Below are 25989 nucleotides of genomic sequence, written 5' to 3'. Positions count from 1 at the left end.
TTCCAGAGGCCCTCTAACCTAAAAAAACCACCCAATCCCTTCCACATAGCCCCCACTACCAATGTAGCTGCTTCCTGTGTGTAGTGGACTCCTGACCTATTAAGCAGAACCTGGAAACCCACCACCCGATGTCGCAAGTCAAGGAATCTGCAGCCTACACGGTCACAGAACCACCTGAGCCTCTGATTCAGACCCTCCACACGAATCTGCACCAAAGGACCACAGTCAGTTCTGTTGATGATGCTGCAGATGGTGAGCTCCGCCTTAATCTTGGAAGCAAAACTGGCAGTCTTTACCTTTCCACTAACTGCCCAAAACCAGAGAGAATCTCCACCGATCCATAGTGACACACATCATTGGTACCGACATGGGCTACCACCTGCAGTTGGCAGCCCCCCTTACTCTTCATGGCAACCAGAAGCACCCTTTCCACATCTGGAATGACTCCCCCTAGTATGCACATGGAGTGCACACTGGCTTCCTTCCCCTCCTTGGCAGCCATGTTACCTTCCTAACGTTGGAGCTCCCAACTACCAGCAAACCCACCCTCTGTGAATGCCCAGGCCTTGTGGGCTGAGAAGCTTCCTGTGGAAATGGATGGACAACTGCATCCGACTCAGAGACCCCCATCAGCCACAGATAACACCCAAAACCTGTCCGTCAAACAAACTGGGGAGGCACTATGATCTGCTAGACTTTGGAATGACCTCCCACCCAAGCACAAGTGAGGGGTCAACCTCAGCGCAGGCAGTACCCGGTGCGACGACAGCAGTGGATCAATCGGGGGACACTTGGGTCGTGATCAACACCTCTCGCATCCCTGAGTCTGACCCCCCATGGTGATGCCCCTTGACAGCAGCCTCAAGCTGTGTGACGGAAGCCAACACTGCCTGCAGCTGTACACAGCAATCACAGTGCCTATCTATTTCTGAACTTGCTCCTGTTTGAAACTTGTAAAGATACATAATAAACAAATGGTGTGCTCGCCTTATTTGCAGCAGGAATGCATGGTGCTCTCTCACTGATGGTCTAACCAACACTAAACTTATGTAAACAAAAGAAACGAAAGACTGTACGATACGAGGGTTGATAGCAATGGCAGTACTGTACACTACACTGTTTCTAAAATGATATGAAAGGTTGCTCCTAGTAAGCACTCAAACACGCAAGAAATTACAAAAATATAGTAGTAACTACAAAGGTAACTGAAAAGAATGCACTCCTGTTTGAAGATCATAATAATATGTAATAAACAAATGATCTACTTGCCTTACTAACAGCAGGCACTCACGGTGCTCCCTCACTGACGGGCTAACGAGTTCTAGAATATTTTATTCGAGTGTGTGGGACCCATACCAAACAGAACTAACAGGGGATACTGAATGTACACAGAGAAGGGCAGCATGAATCGTCACAGATTTCTTTGATCCATGAGGAAGTGTCATCACAGAGATAATGAAGAAACTCAGCTGGCAGACTCCTGGAAGATGAGAGCAAACTATCCTGCAAAAGTCTACTAACGAAGTTTCAAGAACTGGCTTTAAATTATGACTCTAGGAATATACTACATGAGCACAGGTGCAGATGCATAAGTAGTGTGTGTGTGTGTGTGTGTGTGTGTGTGTGTGTGTGTGAGAGAGAGAGAGAGAGAGAGAGAGAGAGAGAGAGAGAGAGAGAGAGAGAGAGAGAGAGAGAGAGAGAGAGAGAGAGAGAGAGGGGGGGGGGGGGGGGGGGTGTTACGGCATATTCACTTCACTTTAAACTCCTTATATGATATTGTAGGTGGATAAAACTAGAATTAAACACTTACGTGGATTGTTTTCATTTTAAAATTGAATGACTTGCTTTTCATTACCTCCACACTAGTAATCGTTAAGTAATTTTTCTCATATCTTCACATTACTGCTAGTTTAGTTGTTTTGATAATATAATATAATTGGATGACAATGGCTGTATAACAACATTACATTGCAACTAAAGAAAGGAGTTTAAAGTGCCAGATCTTTCCCATAAACTATGGACCTTGGCACTGGTGGGGAGGCTTGCATGCCTCAGCGATACAGATAGCCATACCGTAGGTGCAACCACAATGGAGGTGTGTCTGTTGAGAGGCCAGACAAATGTGTGGTTCCTGGAGAGAGGCAGCAGCCTTTTCAGTAGTTGCAGGGGCAATAGTCTGGATGACTGAGTGATCTGACCTTGTAACATTAACCAAAATGGCCTTACTGTGCTGGTACTGTGAACATCTGAAAGCAAGGGGGAAATGACAGCCATACTTTTTCCCGAGAGCATGTAGCTTTACTGTTTGATTAAATGAAGATGGCATCCTCTTGGAGAAAACATTCCTGAGGTAAAATAGTCCCCCATTCGGATCTCCAGGCGAGGACTACTCATGAGGACACCATTATCAGGAGAAAGAAAACTGGCCAAGATAGACATGAAGCCCACACCTACCACAATAGTACAAATTTATATGCCAACTAGATCCACAGAAGGTGAAGAGATTGAAGAAATGTATGATGAGATAAAAGAAATTATTCAGATAGTGAAGGGAGACGAAAATTTGATAGTCATGGGGGACTGAAATTTGATTGTAGGAAAAGGAAGAGAAGGAAAAGTTGTAGGTGAATATGGAATGGGGATAAGGAATGAACGAGGAAGTCGTCTGGTAGAATTCTGCACAGAGCATAACTTACTCATAGCTAACTCTTGGTTTAAAAATCATGAAAGAAGGTTGTATAAGTGGAAGAGGCCTGGAGACACTGGAATGTTTCAGATAGATTATATAATGGTAATACAGAGATTTAGGAACCAGGTTTTAAATTGTAAGCCATTTCCAGGGGTAGATGTGGACTCTGACCACAATCTATTGGTGATGAAGTGTAGATTAAAACTGAAGAAACTGTGAAAAGGTCAGAATTTAAGGAGGCATGATATGTATAAACTGAAAGAACTAGAGGTTATAGAGAGTTTCAGACAGAGCATTAGGGAATGATTGACAAGAACGGGGGAAAGAAATACAGTAGAGGAAGAATGGGTACCTTTGAAATATGAAATTGCAAAGGCAGCAGAGGATCAAGTAGGTAAAAAGAGGAGGACTAGTAGAAATCCTTGGGTAACAGAAGAGATACTGGACTCAATTGATGGAATGAGAAAATATAAACATGCAGTAAATGAAGTAGGCAAAAAGGAATACAAATATCTCAAAAATGAAATAGACAGGAAGTGCAAAACGGCTAAACAGGGATAGCTGAATGACAAAAGTAAGGATGTAGAGGCATATATCACTAGGGGTAAGATAGATATTGCCTACGGGAAAATTAAAGAGACCTTTGGAGTAGAGAGAACAACCTATATTAATATCGAGAGCTCAGACGGAGAACCAGTTCCCAGCAAAGAAGGGAAAGCAGAAAGGTGGAATTAGAGACTCTACACAAGGGCGATGTACTTGAGGGTGATATTATGGAAATGGAAGAGGATGTAGATGAAGATGAATTGGGAGATAAGATACTGCGTGAAGAAGTTGACAGAGGACTGAAAGAGCTAAGTCAAAACAAAGCCCCAGGAGTAGACAACATTCCATTAAAGCTACTGATAGCCTTGGGAGAGCCAGCTCTGACAAAACTCTACCATCTGGTGAGCAAGATGTATGAGACAGGCGAAATACCCTCAGACTTCAAGAAGGATATAATAATTCCAATCCCAAAGAAAGCAAGTGTTGACAGGTGTGAAAATTAGAGAACTATTAGTTTAATAAGTCTCAGCTGCAAAACACTAACACGAATTCTTTACAGACAAATGGAAAAACTTGTAGAAGCAGACCTCAGGGAGGATCAGTTCGGATTCCATAGAAATGTTGGAACACGTGAGGCAATACTGACCCTACGACTTATCTTAGAAGATAGATTAAGGAAAGGGAAACCAACATTTCTAGCATTTGTAGACTTAGAGAAGGCTTTTGAAAATGTTGATTGGATTATCCATATTTTGAAGGTGGCAGAGATCAAATACAAGGAGTGAAAGGTTATTTACAATCTGTACAGAAACCAGACGGCAGTTATAAGAGTCGAGGGGCATGAAAGAGAAAAAGTGGTTGGGAAGGGAGTGAGACAGGGTTGTAGCCTATCCCCGATGTTATTCAATCTGTTTATTGAACAAGCAATAAATGAAACAAAAGAAAAATTTGGAGTAGGAATCAAAATCCAGGGAGAAGAAATAAAAACTTTTAGGTTTGCCGAATACATTGTAATTCTGTCAGAGACAGCACAGGACCTGGAAGAGCAGCTGAACGGAATGGACAGTGTCTTGAAAGGAGGATATAAGATGAACATCAACAAAAGCAGAGGATAATGGAATGTAGTCTAATTAAATCAGGCAATGCTGAGGGAATTAGATTAGGAAATGAGACACTTACAGTAGTAGATGAGTTTTGCTGTTTGGGGATCAAAATAACTGATAATGGTCAAAGTAGAGAGGATATAAAATGTAGACTGGCAATGGCAAGGGAAGCATTTCTGAAGAAGAGAAATTTGTTAACACTGAGTACAGATTAAAGTGTCAGGAAGTCTTACCTGAAAGTATTTGTATGGGGTGTAGCCCTGTATGGAAGTGTAACATGGGCAATAACTAGTTTAGATAAGAAGAGAATAGAAGCTTTCAAAATGTGTTGCTACAGAAGAATGCTGAACATAAGATGGGTAAATCACATAACTAATGAGGAGGTACTGAACAGAATTGGGGAGAAGAGGACTTAATGGAACAACTTGATTAAAAGAAGGAATCGGTTGTTAGGATATGTTCTGAGGCATCAAGGGATCACCAACTTAGTACTGGAGGGCAGGGTGGAGGATAAAAAACATAGAGGGATCCCAAGAGATGAATACACTATGTAGATTCAGAAGCATGTAGGTTGCACTAGTTACTTGGAGATAACAAGGATAGAGTAGCATGGAGGGCTGCATCAAACCAGTCTCAGGACTGAAGACCACAACACACAAACAACAGCTATTTTCACATATACAGTCCATCATATGCATTTGGAGACATGAAATGAAACAAAATAATCGCAGTTTGTTGCACCTTTTTACGAGATTACTACATTCTGCACTTTTTCCCTTTATTCTGTGCTGAAGCACCTTTCTCCCAAGACATCAACAATGGCCAATTAATATTAAAATATCATTTATGGAAAACAAAAGAAATTATTTGTACCCTCAGCAACAATGGCAAGCAATAACAGTCAACATCAGTACCAATGGTCAACCTGCATCTGTCAAATCAAACAAAATTTTGAAAAATTATGCTGAAACAATTTAAAACTAAATTCAGTTAGTGCTGGCTACCATCTATCGATTGTGTACTGTCCTGTTGACCATGTTAGTGTTTTACTGGAAAGGATTTTTCACAACAAAATCATGCTGAAAGTTAAGAAGGAGAAGTTATGTTCATTTTCAGAAGAATTCAAGACTCAGTTTATCAGAACTGATGGCATCAGTCTGCAATATGCCGATTGAAAAATAAATATTGAAATCATTAACAAGCATCAAAGGAACAGAATAAACCAACACATACGAACAACAAACATTTAAAGAACACTGAACTTTAACAGTCAAAAACTAAGCAAACTGCTGTGATACATGCCTTCACTTCATGATCTGAAAAGCAGTGGTCATTGAATGAGTTTAGTGCAGATCTTACATGGCAGTAATGCAGTCAGAAATTCCAATCCACAAGTTAAACACTCCAACATTCAAATCATTTCTTGAGAAGTACACACAAAGGACATACCAGATGATAGCACTATGAGAAAAAGTTATGTACAGTCAATTTATGAGAATGTTTTGAATAAAATAAAAGAGGTGGTTGGCAAACATTCAGTGGGATTCATTTCAAATGATACTGCTGATGAGCTGCAAAGATATATTTTGAACATGCGGGTTTTTGCATTATCTGGTGAATGGGAAAGCCTATGCTTTTTAAATGTGCCAGCTAAAGTAGACAAATGCCTGCAGATTAATGCAATCATTGTATGAACCTTAGGCCAGGCAGCATACAACACAAGAAAGTCAGGCTTGTGGTGACTGATCAAGCATACAACCTGCCTTCGGCTTTCAAACAATTGAAGGGCATGTACCCCAACTTCAAATATGTGACATGTATTGCACATAGTCTACATCGTGTTTGCAGAAGTATCAGGATAAATTACTGCAGGGTAAATGACTTCGTTACTGCTCTAAAGAAGATTCTGGTAAAGGCTCCCAGTCACCAAGATTTTATCAGGAAATACAGGGCTACACAATTCGTAGTTTCCTGCCATCACATAGTCGGATACTTGTATCAGATGTGCAGCTTTTTTCGAAAACTCTGATAAAATCAAACTCTTCATATATGTCCTAGATTTGGTGGATGGAGCAGCCATCAAACAGGCTCAACAACTAGTCAACAACAAATATCTAGAGTTGGAAATTTTTGCAGTGTATGGTTCCAAATGTTTACCTGATGTGACTCAAAAGAGTCTGGAAGAAAAAGGTATGGAGAAGGAGGGACAACGGAAGAAGTTGATGAGTGTTAGAGACATCCTTGAAAGAACGGCTAAAATCAAATTTGAATTAAATTTGAAGAACAACCCAAGTGTGGAAACCTATGAAATTCTGTGTCCTTAGAGTCTTTCATGGCAGCAATATAAGTGGGAAATAGTACCAGCCCCAGCAGTCAGTAGTTTTACTCCTGATGATGATGGCAGAGCTAGCCATTGAAAACTCAAGAATTTTATTGGAATTGATTCTGCTTGAAAACCGAGAAGATTTTATGCTTTGAAATTCCAACTGAACTTCCTTTATGGTACTGACAAGATATGCTCCTTTCTGTAGATGTCAAGCAGACTTTCACCATATACAAGGAACTACTGAGCTCAATGTGGCAGAGAAGTAGTGTCAAAAACATTGAAATGATGTGTAGTCCAAAGTAGCTGAACCTAGTGAATGGGACAAACAAAGTTAATGTAGGTAGTTTAAACCCAAACAAAGTAACTTCATCACTATCTCTTTTGTACCTTTTTGTATGAATTTTCAGAACCTTTTTGCCCTTTTTCTGGCCATCACTTTTAAAGGAATAATTTCCATTCTTAACTACTACAAGTTTCCAACATAATGTCTTTACTGAGGCTTCATATTCAATATAAAATAAAGGTTTTGATAGCTGGTTTAGCCCTTAAGAGTATAATTTCTTAGTTGAGTTTGATTCATCCGTGTATAATTTGCTAAACTATACATATTTTTAAAAAAGATGTCAGTATTATGTTTCTATTGTGATCAAAGATGTGCCTACTATAGATACATAGACAACTAATTATATGTTCAGTTTTCATTCATAGTTAATTTTTATAGCTGCTTGTAGTCCCAAGTTTTAATTAGACACTAATTGAATTTTGAAGTTTTGCCTGCTTGGAATATATTTGAACCTGTAACTTATGATCTTTGAACAACAGTAGCAAAAGACTAGATATGAAGGTCTGTTCCAGACATATTTACATAGCAAGGTGCAGACGTGTTTGTTATACGTGCAGACATGTTTGTTATACCACCTGTTATACTTAAATAGAATATTTCAAAATGGTAGTCTAAATATAATACTACAGATGTGTATTATGTAATGCAGTTCCTCACATCCTGACAGCTGTCCAACACTGCACACAGAAAAGAAAAGCCTTGACCCTTTGAAGTTTCCATTAATGAGAAATAAATTCTTAATCATAGTTTTCCAATAGCAATACAATGAATAATTGCATACTTGAAGTGGGGCTCATATAAAATCTACCTGTCCAGTTTTTCATTGAGAGTGACTGATCCTGTGATAGAGTCAACTTTGAAGACTGATAATGAAACCGGATTTCTTGCAGCATGCAGACTGTATATCACTCTCTTATCTTCATCTTTGTCTGTTGCAATTAGTCTTAATATTTCTGTTCCTTTTTCAACATTTTCAGATATTTCAACACTATACAGTTTCTCTGTAAACTCTGGCCGATGATCATTTATGTCAATTACATTGACATACAACTGTAAAAAAGGGAAAAAAAGTTGAATCAGTGCATTAAGGACTAGAGACAAAAGTGCAAAACAAGCAAAAGACAGTTACAAATGAAAATCCAAACGATGCAGAGGTAGATAAAATAAAGCAGTTCTACTCCTTAACTTTGTATGAACAACAGATGCCCACAGACAAGTCAAAGGCTGAAGGACTTCCACATTTTGGTATGACCAGTTGGCTCCTTTGAAATTCAAAGCCAGAAAAGTGTAGGAAAACATGGGCACACAAGTTAAGTGTCTCAGTTAGAGGCATTGAGTAACTTCCATAACTATATTTTACACCTCCTATTCTTTCCAGGTCTTTTTCTTTTGTGTTCTTTTTTTAATGTTATGTAATTGATAACTATACACTATAAATTCACCATTTACGATTTTATGAAGTTAATAATTTTACTTAAAATTGTTATGAATTCAATGTTGACTATGTTTAAAGAAGTTAAACTTAATTACTTCAATCATCTAAATGCAAATAAGTAATTTAAGAAGATTACAGACACTCCTACTAAATAAGGAAAGCAGAGCCTTAAACTCACCTGGGTAAAAGTTGTATGAACACCGTCTGTCACACTTATTGTCAAATTGTATGTGTTTTTTCTTTCCCAATCTAATTTCTTTGCCAGTAGAACATTTCCTTTATCACGACCAATAAAAAATTCATCCATATCATCTCCATCTGCAACAAATAAACAAAAATTTCTAAATATTCAGTGCCATCATAGGAAAATTATTGGGACTACTGGCATGCCATAACATTCATTTTAAAAAAAGGCACATGCTTGCATTAATGTGGTGTCTTACTTCAATTAAATTTTCACTCTGTACCATTATGGCTCCGTATATGAAAAAGACAAATGGAATGCAGTCACATTAAATAAGCCAATATTTAGGGAATTAGATTAAGAAATGAGACAGTGAAAGTGGTAGACGGAGTTTTCCTGTTAGGGCAGCAAATTAAATGATGATGGATGAAGTAGAAAGGATGTAAAATGCAGACTGGCAATACCAAGAAAATTATTTCTGTAAAAGAGAAATGAAAATAAATTTAAGCCTTTTCTGCAGAGCAAAGAGAGTTGGAATGTAGCGAAATATGAATGATAAACAGTTCAGACAAGATGGGAATCAGAGCTTTTGAAATGCATTTTTACAAAATAATGCCAAAGGTTAAATGTGTAGATCACTGCACTGAACTGAGCTGGTGAGAAAAGAAACTTACGAGGTGATTTGATAATAAAAGGAATCAGTTGATATGCTATCAGCTGATCCCTTTCTTTAGTCAAGTTATTGCACAAATTGCCTTTCTCCCCAATTCTATTCAGTAACTTCTCATTTCTTATTTGATCTACCCATGGAATTTTCAGCTTCCTTTTATAGTAACATTTCAAAATCTTGTATTCTCATCTTGTCTGAATTGTTCATCATTCACATTTCATATCTGTACAAGGCTACACCTCAGCCTTTCTTTTTCTTTTCAGAAAAGACTTCCTACTACTTAAATTTATATTCAGAGTCAACAAATTTCTATTTTTCAGATATTCTTTCCTTGCTACTACCAGTCTACATTTTATATCCTCAATACTTCAGCCATCCTGAACCATCAGGGAACCATTAATTTGGTTATGGATGGAAATTCAGGGGGGTAAAAATTGTAGAGAGAGTCAAAAGTTTGACTACAATAAGCAGGTTCAAATGGATGAAGGATACAGAAGTTATGCGGAGATGTAAACGGTTGCAAGGTTAGACTAACAAGGAAAGTTACCACAAACTGTCTTTGGACTGAACACTACAAAAACAACAATTTCTGCTACAGGCAGCTGAAAAATGATCACTAAGAAGAAGTACAGATACACATGCAAGAAAGAGAGAGTTAATAAGCTTGCTAAGCTATTGAACCCTCTGTGTACCACAAATCAAGATTTTAAAATACATCTGAGGTCATGAAAAGATGTGTGTGTGTGTGTGTGTGTGTGTGTGTGTGTGTGTGTGTGTGTGTGTGTGTGTGTGTGTGTGTGTAATTTTCTTGCTATGAAGAAGAATGAGAGTGACAAAAGGCCAAAGTGCAACATCTCTACCTATAAATAGTGTGTTCCTGTGATGATGACTCTCATGAACTCTATAGCAAATGTATCAAATTGTATCAGGAGCAGGTGTATACAAGCAAGTTGTGTAAAGTAAAACTGGAGGCAAAGTACAAGATCAGCAAAAGACAGACATACATGAAAACACAAAATATACAAGATCAGCAAAAGACAGACATACATGAAAACACAAAATATGTAAGAGCAAACAAAATAAAATAGCTCCACTCCTGTAACTTCACATGAACAAGTGCCAACAGAAATATCATAAAAGTTGAAGTACTCATTTAATCTACTGGTATAACTAAGTCCTTTCTCTGAAGATTGAAGGCAGAAAAGCACAAAGACAGAAGAGTGTACGATGTAATCCTCTTCTTTTGAGGCCCTTACTTGGAACTACACATGTGCATGAAGTTTAAATAGGATATCACAATACTTGCAGTGCATTAGGGAGTTTTCCTGTCTCTGTCTCTCATGAGATGCACACTGATGTTGGTAATGTTTAGCTACCTACAGTTTTAGCAACTAAGGGGATAATAAATTAACTTGTTACATTATACAAACAAAGTTTATATGTTCTCACATTCCATGGGAGGGTATCCTACAACATGCCTGGTTTCAATCAAGTTTTATTACCTCACAGTAATACAGTTGCCATTACCCATGACCCCTAAGAGTTTGTTCCATCATCATCATAGAGACAGTCCATTACTAGTGGATTATGATATGAAATTGTTAAGTACCTTGGGATTGTCACATTTTGTAAAATTACCTCATAGTTTCATAAAATGTAGTCAATATATGCTTATCTAGATTAGATTAGATTAGATTAGATTAATACTTGTTCCATAGATCATGAATACGACACTTCGTAATGATGTGGAACGTGTCAGGTTAATAAAAGATGTCTGTACAAGAAATTACATTACACAAAATATTGCATGACACTAATGATTAAGTTTTTTTTTTTTTTTTTTTACTTACTTTATATCTAAAAATTCAGCCAATGAGTAGAAGGAGTTGTCATCTAGAAATTCTTTTAATTTATTTTTAAATGTTAGTTGGCTATCTGTCAGGCTTTTGATGCTGTTTGGTAGGTGCCCAAAGACTTTTGTGGCAGCATAATTTACCCCTTTCTGTGCCAAAGTCAGATTTAACCCTGCATAGTGAAGATCATCCTTTCTCCTGGTGTTATAGGTATGCACACTGCTATTACTTTTGAATTGGGTTGGATTATTATCAACAAATTTCATAAGGGAATATATATACTGTGAGGTTACTGTGAGGATCCCTAGATCCTTAAATAGATGTCTGCAGGATGACCGTGGGTGGGCTCCAGCAATTATTCTGATTACACGTTTTTGTGCAATGAATACTTTTCTACTCAACGATGAATTACCCCAGAATATGATGCCATACGAAAGCAGTGAATCTCCATTTGGTCACTGCCAAGTTCATTTTCTTCTGCTTGTCTGGGATCACGAGGATAAGGGTGGAGCTGGGTGTGGGACAGGGTTTCGCAGACACTGAGGCCAGGATCAAAGGATGTGTAACAAGGACAACTCCCATCCTTGTAATTGAGAGAAGTGGGTGTTGAGGGAAAGGATCCAGATGTCACAGATTATCAAGCGGTCATTGAAGTCAATTCTGAGTTCGAATATAATGAATTTTCTTGATACCAAGAAGCTTATGTCCACAATCAGCATGGTTTTAGAAAGCACTGCTCATGCAAAACTCAGCTTGCCTATTTCCCATGATATACTGTGAACTATGGATGAAGGGCTACAGGCAGATTCCACATTTCTAGATATCCGGAAAGTGTTCAACACAGTGCCCCATTGCAGGGTGTTAAAGGTGGTGCGAGCATGTGGAATGGGTTTACAGATATGTGAATGGCTCAAAGACTTCTTAAGTTATAGAACCTAGTATGTTGTTCTCATTGGCCAGTGTTCATCAGAGACAAGGTTATTGTCAGGAGTGTCCCAGGAAATGTGATAGGACCACTGTTATTCTCTGTATACATAAACAATTTGGCAGACAGGCTGGGCAGCAATCAATGGTTGTTTGCAGATGATGCTGTGGTGTATGGTAAGGTGCTGAAGTTGAGTGGCTGTAAGAGGTTACAATATGAATTAAGACGAAATTTCTAGTTGATGTGACAAATTGCAGATAGCTCTAAATACAGAAAAATGTAAGTTAATTTGGAAAAATAAGAAAAACAAATGGTAATGTTCAGATACAGTAACAGTTATGTCCTGCTTGACATAGTCACATCATTCAATGTCTGGTCATTACGTTGCAAAGTGATCTGAAATGGAATGAGCATGTGAGGATTTCGGTAAGTAAGGCAAATGGTTGTCTTCCATTTATTGGGACAATTCTAAGAATGTATGGTTCATCTGTAAAGAAGACCACTTATAGGTGGTTTGCAGAGTATGGGTGTAGATGTAGATACAACATGACTGATTTCACATGTGGCCTTGCTTCTGGTAGCATAGGATATACCTGTGAGGTGTCTGGAGGCGGTTGGGCTGGATGGGTGCAGTGGACAGGTCTTGCAGAGTGATATCACCTATGATACAAGAGGGTGGGAGTGGGTGAGGCATAAGGATATGCTACAATATTTTGTAGGGTGGGTGGGTGGGTGGGTGCAGAATACCCCTTTGGAACAAGTGAGAATGTTAGAGGGTAAGATGTTCCTGATGTCTATGTTAAATGGTATATATGCAATTACCTTCTATGCTGTACCATAACATGTCTCCATCCTCATCCTTGGCCTGAATTAGAGCAACAAGGAAACCCACCGGGTCACTCTCAGTAACTTGCACATGTTGATTAGGGTTTATAATTTGTGGAGCATTCGGTGATTCTGTAGGGACAGGCTCCACAAGCACAGAAACACGCATTGTATGACTTCTTGGTGGCTGTCCACTATCCTGTGCTCTTATCTGAAACACAATTTAAGTCAATTATCATCAAACACTATCAGAAGATCGATCAGTCTAAGAGTGACAGTAAAAGGAATCATACACTATTTTCTGCTAAAAACTGACACGTATCGAAAGGCAACAACAAATTAATGATAGAAGATCCTGTGAAAGATACATTTGAATTTTATAAACTGTGATTAAAGAATGACTTACAGATTTTAGCCCACCAGTCCCATTTGGACAGGAGGAAAGAAGAATGAAATAATTGTTAAATGGAGAGAAACAGAGATACTCTTGTACAAGTTACAATCCACAGCTCATAATATAAAAATGAATATGAATTTTACACCAAAAGCAACACAAACAAAATAAGAGAGACAATAAATGAGGATCAGTAATGTGAATGAACCCAAAAAAGAAGCCTGGAATATAAGACAACAACTGTGGAGACTCAAGAAAACTATCTAACCTAAGGCAAAGATAAAGATTTGTAAATGTGACTGTGATTGGTGAAACATAAGAATATGGCGGAATACTCTGCAATATTAAGCTTTGTCTATACACCTATAGCAAAAGTGTTCCTTACAGCTATTTGTATGCTTTAAGAGGTATAAATACATGTTACTGAATACTTTTCTTTAATATTTTTGTATCATAAAAACAGAAATCCAATAGTCATTTACTAATTTCATTCTGTGTCCATTAGAACAAGTTTTTCCACAAAATTCTCACTAAGTGGTCTTGTTATTAACTTTACAAAGAGATCTCTTGTGCAAGATCCATCCTGCAATTGTTCATAGTGCAGACCTTAGGTTTGGTGTTACTCAGTGGAGAGTGTAAACCGGTGTTACACTTCGATATTTCAGCTGTGAGCACCGATGCAGTTGTTCCACCTTGCCACTCTACACTGAATTCTCACCATGCCTCTCTATTATGAGGAGGAAACCACAGACCATATCTTGCAGGTGTTTGGCTTCAGGCAGTTAGCACCATAATAGAGGTGGAGTGTGTTCACAATGTGCATCAGTTCCCCCTCTACCTTTGAGAAGCTCAAACCTAAGATGCCACTGCTGACTGTCAGTGTATATGAAATGTCTGGTGTGATATGGTATTAACTGGGCATTTGTGCACACACTGTACAGTATTGCTGCCAGAATGCTCCCTTGTGATAACTCACTCTTCTGCATCCTCCATGTACTCTTGATCTCACTCCCTACACAGACTGAGATGGAATCTCTTGTTGTAAATAATTGTGCCAATCAACAATTTCGGATGATGGTCTCTCATCAGATCATAATAATTTCAATTAATTTATATCACTTGGTACTAACAGAGAACTAATTTAACTTTCTTGTAAGGTAAAATGCCAGAATCAGCCATTGGCTTACATTAACTTCTTCGAAAACAGGTTACCAAATATCTACTATTTTCCTGCAGGACCTTTTGGTTCTTCTATCTCTCCCTTTTAACTTATTCTTCTGCCATACAATCTTACAATATTCTTCATATTGTCTTTCTCAATATTTTTCTTTTCTTCTTCAAAGCCCATAACATATACATTCTGCACTCTTCATTTCTCTGTGTATCTCTTTTGCTTTCAATACTGTCTCTCTACTGAGTAATATCTTTACTTTCTCCTACATATCACAATGTGAGTTAAAGAAGAGGCAGGACATCACCACACAATTTTAAACAGAGAAACTAAATTTTGAAACGTATTCCATATAAGAATTCTTTTGTTTCCAGCAATTTTACAAAGCTAGTTTGTGTGTATATTTATCACATTGAAACAGATTACCTAGCCAGTACTTAACTTCACAAGGAGCTATTTCAACAACTGCCAATAAGGAACACCTAAAAGTGATAAAATTTTCCAAACTTTTGGAACTGTCATGTTCCTTTGTTAGAGAGAAAACAGGGATTGGTTGGGGAGGTCAGTTAGACCATAGGTTAAGAGGGACTCTTTCCTCCCTGATGGAGGAACATAAGACTTCCCTAACCTTAGAAATCTTTTCTAATTTTAAGTGTGTCAATTGGCATTACTCAAAATTTTGATACCTGAAGTTAAGCACTGGCCATCTGTTCTATCTCTCTATAATTTAGAAGTTATGCCATCCATTCTAGCTCCTTATAATTTTAATAATTTTCAATTAAATTTTCCTGTAATACAACTGTTTATTAAACTGTTATTATAAGGCTTAGTCATTTGGTGATACATCAGCAGGATTATAATAATTTGAACCACAACCATCAAACAAACCAGAAATATTTAGAATTAATTCTGTAGTCAGAAAACCTGTGTCACAGAATTGGAAAGCATAATTACTTGAATCCTTGCAGCATTGAGAAACACTGAGTAATTCAGGAAAGTCAGGAAATACTGATTACTGAGAACATTATTTTGCAAATTGTGGTTCACAGCATTTCCACAAAGAGTTCAATATCTCTTGCAGTAGAGAGTTTAGATTAGTTATTAGCATGTTCCAGGAATCATAATTGCAATTTTTTGCCATGATGATGAACAATTGTGTTTGAAGTTAATTTTGCTACGTCTTTAAATTCTTTACATCACTGAATAGTAGGTCAAAGATTTTTACAGCTGAATATCTCACTTTTTTCTGTAATGGGCAGTGCTAGTCATTTCTCCTTCTACTATTATATTCATGAATGAACAGAACAATTATTCTTATTACACTCTTCTGAGTTACCTCAGAATATGATGCCATAAATCAGAAAAGTTAGCCAAGTTTTGAGATTTTCATCTCAAATACCTAGTGTAGTTTATCATCAAAAATAATCAGTTTTTAAATATAATGTAATTGGATAGATAAAAAATCTACTCACCTATAAAATGTATTACGTATGCAGGCTTTCGGAGCCAGGCCCTTCTTCTGGCAGTTCCTTCTCACCCCCTCCGGTAAGTCTCCCCTGATCCAGGGTTTTGGATGACTTTTCCAAACTCTACCCCTCCCCTTAAACCCCACCAGTCCTTTTCCTTCACCCTTCTTCCTTCCCCTTCTACCCTTCTGCCAGAAAGAGCCACTGGCTCCAAAAATTTGCGTATGTAATACCTTTTCTACATGTGTTCTCCTGCCGCCACTTGGTGAGTAGATTTTTTTATCTATCCAGTTACATCTGATGTAATTTGTGACACAGGAGTTGCAGAGTTTAGACATTTGACAGACCTGCAGCATGCAGCTTCTACTTCAGGTTCTTATCAATATACACACCTAAGAATTTAGAATATTCTGTTTCATTTACTGATTTACCCTCCTACATTATTTCTAAGGATGTTATCAGGCTTTTGCACACAGAATTGTATGTACTGTGTTTTTTTAAAGATCAGTGACAAAAGTAAGGGTTATATAAAATGTAGGATAACAATAATCAGAATCAATGGACCTCATACGTTAAAATGTCTCCATGATCAATGAAAGCAACAATGGGAGAAAAATATGCAAAAATTTCACTGAAGAAAGTGCATTAGCTATTGACAGAAATTATGATTAACATGGCAACAGCCTTGCCGCAGTGGATGCACCGGTTCCCGTGAGATCACCGAAGTTAAGTGCTGTCAGGCGTGGTCAGCACTTGAATGGGTGACCATCCAGGCTGCCATGCGCTGTTGCCATTTTTCAGGGTGCACTCAGCCTCGTGATGCCAATTGAGGAGCTGCTCGACCGAATAGTAGCGGTTTCTGCCAAGAATACCATCTTACGACCGGGAGAGCGGTGTGCTGACCTCACGCCCCTCCTGTCCTTATCCTCCACCGAGGATGACACGGCGGTCGGATGGTTGCGGTAGGCCACTCGTGGCCTGAAGACGGAGTGCTTTTTTATGATTAACATATTAATTTGGCTACCTCTACAATCCCCACTTAACTTGTCTCAAAATATAAGTAAAATGTTATGGATACAACTAGTTATCTTGAAAGAAGCATTTTTCAGGATTAGTACTGATCTTCAGGATCTTAGTACTGACCTTCATCACAACTTTTTGTAATTAAAAATTATTTTGAATTGGTAATAGTCCCTGAGAATTCCAGGTATGGGGAGGAAAAAGGTGTTATAAGATGCTCCTGGTAAATTAATGGTGAGTGGAAGGGAATGGAGGACACCACCATAACGAATTTTCTTTCCTCCCAGCTGAGACACACTAGCAATAAGCAGTAGTTAACCACATATTTTAAACATTGATAATCAATATAGAATAATGTTAATATAATTAACACTCTTTGAAATATTACGTATATTAAAATTTGTGATTTATAAAACACAGTAAAATTAAATTTCCTTGGTAAGTTAAAAATATATAATTCCTGAGATTTTACAAAAACCTTAAATTTTCTTGATTTTTTTCCAGGTACAATGTAATTCCTAGGGTATTTCATGTTTTCCAAAAGAATTGCCAATCGGCAAAAGTAGAAGAAAGGGAAGAAATATGGCACGAGTACCTCGAAGAGCAGTGTAATGGGGAAGGACTGTCCTGAAGTGTGATAGAAGAGGAGGAGTAGGAGGAGGAGGAGGAGAAAATTGATGTACAAAGAGGTGGTTCTGTAACATAGTCAGATTTTGACACAGCACTGAATGATCTCAGCTCAAAGAAGGAAGATGGAGTCACCAATAAACCTCCAGAAAATGTCATATTATCAATAAGGGATCTAGAGATGAGTATTAAAATTACTGGGTGATTAATCTCACTCCTGCTTGTAAACAGCTGACAATATATACGGAAGAACAGAAATAAAAATTAACAGTGTGCTGAATGAAAAATGTGTTGTGCAAAATACAAATAAAAATAAAATTTTGACTGACAGCAGAAATTTTGTTTCATAATCAAACCCAAGCCCAAATTTTTTGAACATATACAAAGTATTAAACATTGATATTGACTTATATCAATCAATCAAGAGGCTAATCTCTGACAAAATTGTATTTATTTAATTTCTTATGCTTTAATCAACAGTTCCTTGTCAATCTTAACTTTTTCATAAATTTCCTGGAAATTTTAACTGTAAGTTACAACTTATGCATGTCAGCATGAACAAACTGTTATAGACACATGCTAGCCATGAATATTTCTTTTCCTATCTTTATAAACAAACAAACAGCCATTTAACTCACTCTGGAGGTGAATTAGACATTATTTCTCTTATGTTAATCATATTTTTACTACAAATAACTAATGCTGATTGTCATAACTGACGTCAACTGTCTATAACATAATAATAACAATAATAACATAACATATTGTTGATATTCCAACCTGGAGTTGCCATTGCTTGATTCTGCCTAATGGTTTATTTCCCATCCCACAACATAGTGATATTTTCCTTTGTTACTGTACTCTATAGCATTACTATTCACGGTGTCTATTCTTTCTCTTCTTTCCCATGTTATTCACTGCCTTCCAAGCCGCACACACTTCTGATCGATATTGTCCACACATGACACATGGCAATGCAATGTCACAGACTGTTGATGCAGCATCTAATGCCCCAAATTTTGCCCATTGATAATTATAATTATTCCTATTGATCCCACTTTTTTCCTCATCCTGGCAGATTGTAGTATTTTATTTTCCATACCTACCCACGCCACACAAACTTATGATCCTCAAGCTAACTGATCCCATTTCCCCTCTCTTCCCTTATCCCAACACATGCATACTTTCATAATTCATCCATTCCTTTTCTCCCACATTTCTGTACACATTTGTGTATATTTTCATGTAGTTAAACACATTTTTCTTTTTTATGTATTTGTGTATATTTTTATTTATCTGCTGTAACCTGCTACTAATGCATGTGAGTGTTAATTGCACTGAGTGTGGTGTTGTCACACATGTGTGCCTGAATTGGCTACCAACTGTAACAACACAGGCCAGCTGCTTGAGGCCGGATGTGGAGGCATCCACGCATCGTTGTCTCTGCCACGCCATCTGTCAGTGACTGATGCATATATATGCATCAGCACTGACTGGCTCCTTTTATGTGCTTTCAGTTGTACCGTTCATATCATTTGCCCTGTGTGTTATTAGATGGGGATCCACTAGAGGCTGATTTCTGTTATTTTTCAAAAGTTTATGACTAAAGCCATATGTAAAAATTCCATTCTCTGAATCCCACCCCTTCCTTCACAATGATCCTCACATTTTCAGATTCTACCAGTCACTGGCCCTCATAGACCTGGTACTGCAAAAAGACCTCTATCCATTACACTACCCATAGTATTTCTCCTCATTGACCCCTCATAGCAATACACACCCTATCTAGCTGACATTTTCAATTTAATATATCCCCAAAAACTTCCTACCAACACACCACCAAAACATTTAGTCCTACAGAAGTTTTAGTCCTATCCGAAGACCTCGCCTTTAGACCTACACCCAAATTTAAGCACTTTGTACTTGTCAAATTACTCTCTTTTTCCCAATCCCTGCAACAGAAGCACTACTTTGCCACCAATCCCTCCAACCGAAGCCAACGTAATTCCAACATTGAACCCTGCTTCTCCCAGTTCATACCACCATCCAAACAGGATCCTCCCTCCCCCCACATAGCCACCCCCTGGTCACCATCCAGGAATTCCTTCCTCCAACTTGGCCTCATCATCCTTTCCCAGGTCCCTTCCTTACAACACTCAACTTTCAGCAGAAGGAACGACAGCTATACACAACCTGAAAATAAATACTGGTCCAATCATCCTACCTGCAGACAAAGGTTCATTGTTATGAATCACAGTGACTACATGGCAAAAGGCCTCTCTTCCACCAGTAAACTCTGCCAGAGTGATCCCACCTCCTTCCCAGCACCTCTCCCCTAAATCCATTTCCCATTGCCCTCTAAGGCACCCTGCACACTCACCTTCTACATGTTCTCCAACATCCACAAACTCAACAACTGTAGCTGGTTATTGTGCCCCCACTGGAAGAATTTTGGCCCTCACTGACCAACACATCCAACCAATTACCCTTAATATTGTTTCCTATATTGAAGATATCAACCACATCCTTCACCAACCTTCCAACTCCTTTAACCTCCGGAACCACTCCTTGTCACTATTGGTCCTACTTCCCTATACACCAACATCTCTCATGTCCATGATTTTACTGCTATTGAATGCCACCTTTCCCCATGTTCTTCAGACTCCAAACCCACCACCTCATTCCTCATACACCTAGTAACTCTATCCAATTAATAACTACTTCTCCTTTGAAGGGATGGTATACAAAAGAAATCTGAGGCACAGCCATGGCATCCTCTAATGCCAGCCTATTTATGGGCCATCTAGAGGAGACCTTTCTAACCTCCCAAAATGACAAACCTCTAGACTGGTTCAGGTTCATAGTTGATACCTTCATGATCTGGACTCAGGACCAAGATACCCATCCTCATTCCTTCACAACCTCAACACCTTCTCTCCCTTTGGTTTCACCTGGTCGTCCTCAACCCAGCATTCCACCTACCTGGATGGTGATCTCCTCTACTTAGATGGCTCCATCGAGACCTCTGTCCACATAAGGAACTGGAACAACTGAACAACATCCTATTCATGGCTTTGATCACTTATTATCATCATGCCCTGAAATGAGAGGCATCCTACCCAAGATCTATATCACCCCTCCAAAAGTGGTGTTCTGTCACTTACCCAACCTCCAAAACATCCTAGTCTATTCTTATGCCACTCTCAATCCCAGTGGAAGACCCAGGTGCAAGATTTGCCCAGTCCACCCACCAGCACTTCCTATTCCAAATGCTTAGGCTTAGGCTTTCTACCTAACCAGAGGCTGGGCCACCTGTAAAGGCACCCATATTAAATACCAGCTCCACTGCAATCATTGCACAGTTTTTTATATTGGTGTGACTACCTGCCAGCTGTCCACCAGTATGAACAGTCACTGCCAAACTGTGGCCAAGAACTGAGCTCCCTGTGACACAACATCCAGCTGAACATAACATGCTTGATTTCAATGATTGCTTCACTACCTGAGCCATCTGGATCTTCTCTTCCACCACTAGCTTTTCTGAGCTATGCAAATGGGATTTGTCCTTACATTCTCCACTCTAGAAATTATCCTGGCCTCAAGCTACAGTAATCTATTGTCCCCACACCTTCCACCCAACAGGTTCCACCTTCTCTGTCTTATCACCTCATCTCTGATCTTGTTCCCTCACCCTCTTTGTGTGTCACCCTCTGCCAATGCACCCACCCATCTTTCCCCTTCCCTGCACCTCTCTTTTTTCGAACCCACTCCCTCCCTGTCCCAAGGCCTCAGGACACTGTGCTTGTTGGCAGTCTAGTCCCTGCTTGTCCTGCCAGATAGTGTTCTTCTCTGCCCCTACGTGTACCTTGCTATTCCTTCCTGATCCCCCCCCCCCCCCCCCATCCGTTCTGCATGACATTGCATTCTGATCTGAGCTGCCGGTGACGTGTGTGTGTAATGTGTACTCGCTTATGTGTGTGTGTGTGTGTGTGTGTTTCCGAGCTCAGAAAGTGAGTTCATAACAATGTGGATGATAAAGTTCTCATGTAATTTCAGTCTGTACTTTATTATATTCCCATGCACATAGTGCATATTGAAACATGTTTTTAAATGTTGCTGCATCTGGATTTTAATTAATGACTTAGGATGTTAGGTGAAGTTGGTGCTTTCTCTCAAAACACAAAACTAACAGCCCTTCATTATTACAGTGGTGCTTGGTAAGTTAATCTTTCTGCTTTACACCAGATTAAAAAGAAAAAAGTTGACATAAGGAACTGTGTATTTAACTCAAGACCTCCAAGCATAAACACAGACATATAGTTTAATTACTCTTATGAAATTAGGATTTGAAAGAATGCTGTTTTTCATGGTAAATATTGCACCTTAATATTTCATAGTTGTTCTAATGAAATTTGTAATATTTATTTAAGCCACACAAATCTTAAGCAATTTTCTGCAAATGAGCTGATATCAAACTAGATGCTTTTCTTAATAAAAGTAATTACTAAATTTTCACTAAGTGTAGCATAAAAGTAATTATTAAACTTACACTAAGTGTAGCAAAAATATATCTGCCTGTGGTGAACTTTTATGCTGTCTGACACAAAATTTTAGACACACACACATGTGAGGATATGAGACTGTTATTCTCTTATGAAATATGCTGATCAGTTTTATGACTAAAAGGTACACAAATGACACAGGTGTTTGTAGTAAATCACGACTCAGTATTACAAAGTGTAATACGTGGTATAAATACAGTTAAAGCTACATATTGCTCAGAAGGTTATAGCACAATCAGATATTAATTGAACACACAACTGATGATCAGACAGGTAAATAATCTGTTGCTTACCCTCAAATCATATTCCTGGCCTGCTTGAAAATCACGTGATGAGTAAACAATACCAGTTTTGGGATGAATCTTGAATTTTCCTATACCACGACCAGATTTAATACTGTACTGCAAGTCAGCATTTGGACCTTCATCTTCATCAAATCCCAAAACCTGTGGAGTATTTCAATATAGTACTGGGCAATGGGAAATTAAAATGACAGAATTTATACAACAGTAATTATTTTGTAAATATTTTGATATTAATGTTGCACATTCTAAAACTTTATTGATGTTGAAGTCATCTGAAGCTTTATTTAAGAGTTAGGAATGAGTTTTCTTTTTCAGAAGTTTAGAGCTGAGTTACAAAAATGTTACAAGCAGCACATTTTAATCTGGAGGTTTTAAATGTTACAGATTAAAACATAGAAACCAAGTGTGCTTTTGCCATAATATCACATCTTCCCAGTCACATATTTTTATTTTTGAAGTACAATTATGCAAAGCATTCTTTAAACACAACAGCTGCATGCAAATAAGACTTTTGCTTACTGACACATATGATACATGTTGTACAAAACCAAATGTCTCTGGGTAAGTTACTGCATAAATATTCCACACAACTACATAATTGAACAACATTGAGCATCAATTAATTTAACAGTATATATCTTCAGCATCAATTTAGTAATCAATGTTTTGATAAGAAATTTAAAATTCAATGGTTATATTGCACAATTCTCAAAATAAAATCTACATCCTTAGAGCAATACAAAGAACTACCAAATACCCTGGTTAATATTTCTAGTGCCATACAATAGCTCATGAAGCACTGAAAAGACAAACTCATAAGCAAGTTAGCTCAAAGCACTACAGACAATCCAGTATGAGAAGCTACATACCAAAATCCAAACCAATATACAGAAAGCCACTTTTTCTGCATGCTTCACCAAACCACACACAGAAGGACTAAAGCAGGTTTTCATAATTGATTCTAAACATTTACATGCACAAAACATGCAAAGCAAACACGCAGTACACACTTGCATTCCTTTCCTTACCCTCAGCATAGGCTCTCCCAAATAGATGTCGGAATCGTAAGTCTCCCATGTTCCATTTTCAAGAAACGAATCAACTGCTACGTCCAACTCCTCAGTTTCATTCTGTGTGGATGTAAAGAGAATGATATGATGGTTTATGTCCATCCTTTAGTTTCATAAGGCAGCAGTCTCATTGCAAGAGAGCCACCTCCTTCATGTGTTTTATTTCAACAGGTATCTGAGTTTCAGATTAAGAGCATTGTAGCACGGTATGTATGTCAGCACTATTAAAGTGGTGACCTTTTTTCTTAACAATGGCCGTCACACACATTGTAAAATCACTGTTTGGAGCATGAGTAACTGCAATGTTTATAATGATAACAATGTTGGGAAATGACATAAATTACAACAAAAAACTGAAATCACAGGAGTTGCACCAAGAGAATGCCATGCAGAGAACTAAATTTTAATAAACTGTCACCCTTGTTGTAGGTGAGAAATAGAAAAATTGTTTTTTTCTTTTTTAATATATGTCTATATAGTTGGATGACCAAAGTATTTCATCGGAGTTAACTGAAAAATACAGATAAAAGCCTGTCATTTCCAGAAGCATATTGGTAAAACAAGCTGATGTCCACAAAGATTACATAATGTGTCTCAGTGAGTAGCCTGAAGCTAACAGAAGAAATTATTTATAATTTACCGCATAAAGTTGAGAACAGCACGTCTCTAAGAACGTGCTTGCGGAGAATGGCTGGAATTTGTATTAAGATTGTAATATTATGGTGAACACTGATCCATGCTGTAGTATTTTGCGGAAGAAGCACTCTAAAGAGTGTGACCAAGTAGTTCCTAAAAAGCACTAATGCCATTACTGGTATCACATTTAGAAACTATGATGATAATTGTGACTAAAGATGAAAAATTTTATGAGTGTTTCCCCTTTCAATAAGCATGACATATGAGGGATGATGAACGTATTGTGATACAGGTTGTGAAAGTGCATCACCTGTGTCATATGGAAACTATGATGTATCAAACAAGAGCTGTTACAGTTTTTAGTCTCCTTTAAATATAGATAAGCATCCTGAAGTTCTTGACATCAGTAATAAATAAAATATAGATTCATTATAATACCCCAAACTATAATAACAAAGTAAAGCAAAAAATTAAATGTATTCACCTTTGCTTGTATGTGACTGCCAAAAGTGCACAGACAGATACTTCAATACTTTTATTCAATTTCAAGTAGTAACTGATCAAGATAACAAATTGTATACATTTTAAAAATTCATTTTCATGAGGGGATGAGTAAAAATTACTGTTCTTGCTAAAGAAATTGTGTTTTCTCCTAGAAAGCACCTTGGATCACTACGGAAATTAACAAGCAACACTGGGGCACCATTCACATAATATTAGATATTTATATTATGGAATTTTGAGGTAGTTTCTCAAGTCCTTTTTTCTTTATCTGGCCAGCCTGACTGAGTTTTTCTTGGTTCTCCCAAATCACTGTGTCAGAAAGGCTCCATAAAACATAGATGCTGTCTGTAGTTTGTCTTTAATTATCTAAACACAATGTTAAACCTCAAGTAGTCTTTTTCTTCAACTTTTATTTTATTTTTTAGTAGTAAATGCAATGTTGATACACACCTCAAAAAGTATCAGTGGAATGTCCTTGGAATATTGTGAAAGATGATTTGAATAAAATTGAGCTATGTTGGGGTAGGAGTGGAGGCAGAGAGAGGAAAGAGTCATGTTCAGAAACTTAAGCACTTTTCACTGATCTTCATACTTAATGTGTATCCTGTATAAACTAATGTGTATCCTGTAACGCAAAAATAAACAGCTTTGTGTTTAAAAGCATTTTATATTGATGATGAAATTTTGAAGTTTAGAGGCAACCATGAATAATTAGAACACATAATCTACAGAGTTAATATAACATAACTTCCAAATAAAGAATATTATACGCTTTTCCTATCATGACTATTAGTAACATTCACTCAATCACAAAAATCTCCATATATCACCATCACAACCATTAATGATCAATGAAAAACAAGTTATACATGAGGTGGTGGTGGTGTGGTCTACAGTGCTAGACTCACATCATCATCATCATCATCATCATCATCATCATCATCATCATCATCATCATCTTGGACATTTTCTAGCCTCTGGCTGGTGTGTATGGAATATAAGCCTCTCCATCGTCTTCTGTCTTGCACCATCTCTCTGTCTTCACCTTGGTCCAGTCTTCTCCCTTCTTCTGGACACATTCCTCTACTCCTTTCAGCCATCTGTCTCTTGGTCTTCCTCTTGGTTTCTTTCCTTCCAGTTCCATCTCGTGTATCCTCCTGGGTATCCTCTTCTCCTCCATTCTCTTAACATGTCCATACCATCTCAACCTTGACTTCTCTGCAATGGTTCCACCTTCATTATTTCTCTGATCCTCTCATTTCTTAACCTGCCTATCTTTGTCACTCCAATGCTGTTTCTCAAGAATTCCATCTCACTAGCCTGTACTTTGCTTTC

At 37.9% G+C, this 25989-nt stretch overlaps 1 protein-coding gene and 1 pseudogene across 5 annotated transcripts in view; one reads left to right on the top strand and one right to left on the bottom strand.

Annotated features, from left to right (window-relative positions):
* The window catches only part of LOC126282042 (fat-like cadherin-related tumor suppressor homolog), a 1587586-nt gene that overhangs the window by 145089 nt on the left and 1416508 nt on the right, over positions 1–25989 (bottom strand). For 4 of the 5 annotated variants that reach the window (XM_049981457.1, XM_049981458.1, XM_049981459.1 and 1 more), the window contains 5 exons: positions 23473–23574; positions 22433–22585; positions 12897–13110; positions 8621–8760; positions 7816–8057 (listed from right to left, as the gene is read on the bottom strand). In XM_049981457.1, coding sequence (XP_049837414.1) covers positions 7816–8057; positions 8621–8760; positions 12897–13110; positions 22433–22585; positions 23473–23574 — 851 coding nt within the window. The remainder of the gene's footprint in view (positions 1–7815; positions 8058–8620; positions 8761–12896; positions 13111–22432; positions 22586–23472; positions 23575–25989) is intronic. The other variant, XM_049981460.1, reaches the window with a different exon arrangement.
* On the top strand, positions 16606–16723 carry LOC126282584 (5S ribosomal RNA; annotated as a pseudogene).

Source organism: Schistocerca gregaria, chromosome 7 (genome assembly GCF_023897955.1).
Source record: "Schistocerca gregaria isolate iqSchGreg1 chromosome 7, iqSchGreg1.2, whole genome shotgun sequence".
Taxonomy (NCBI): Eukaryota; Metazoa; Arthropoda; class Insecta; order Orthoptera; family Acrididae; genus Schistocerca; species Schistocerca gregaria.
This window is presented reverse-complemented; position numbering and strand designations above follow the sequence as displayed.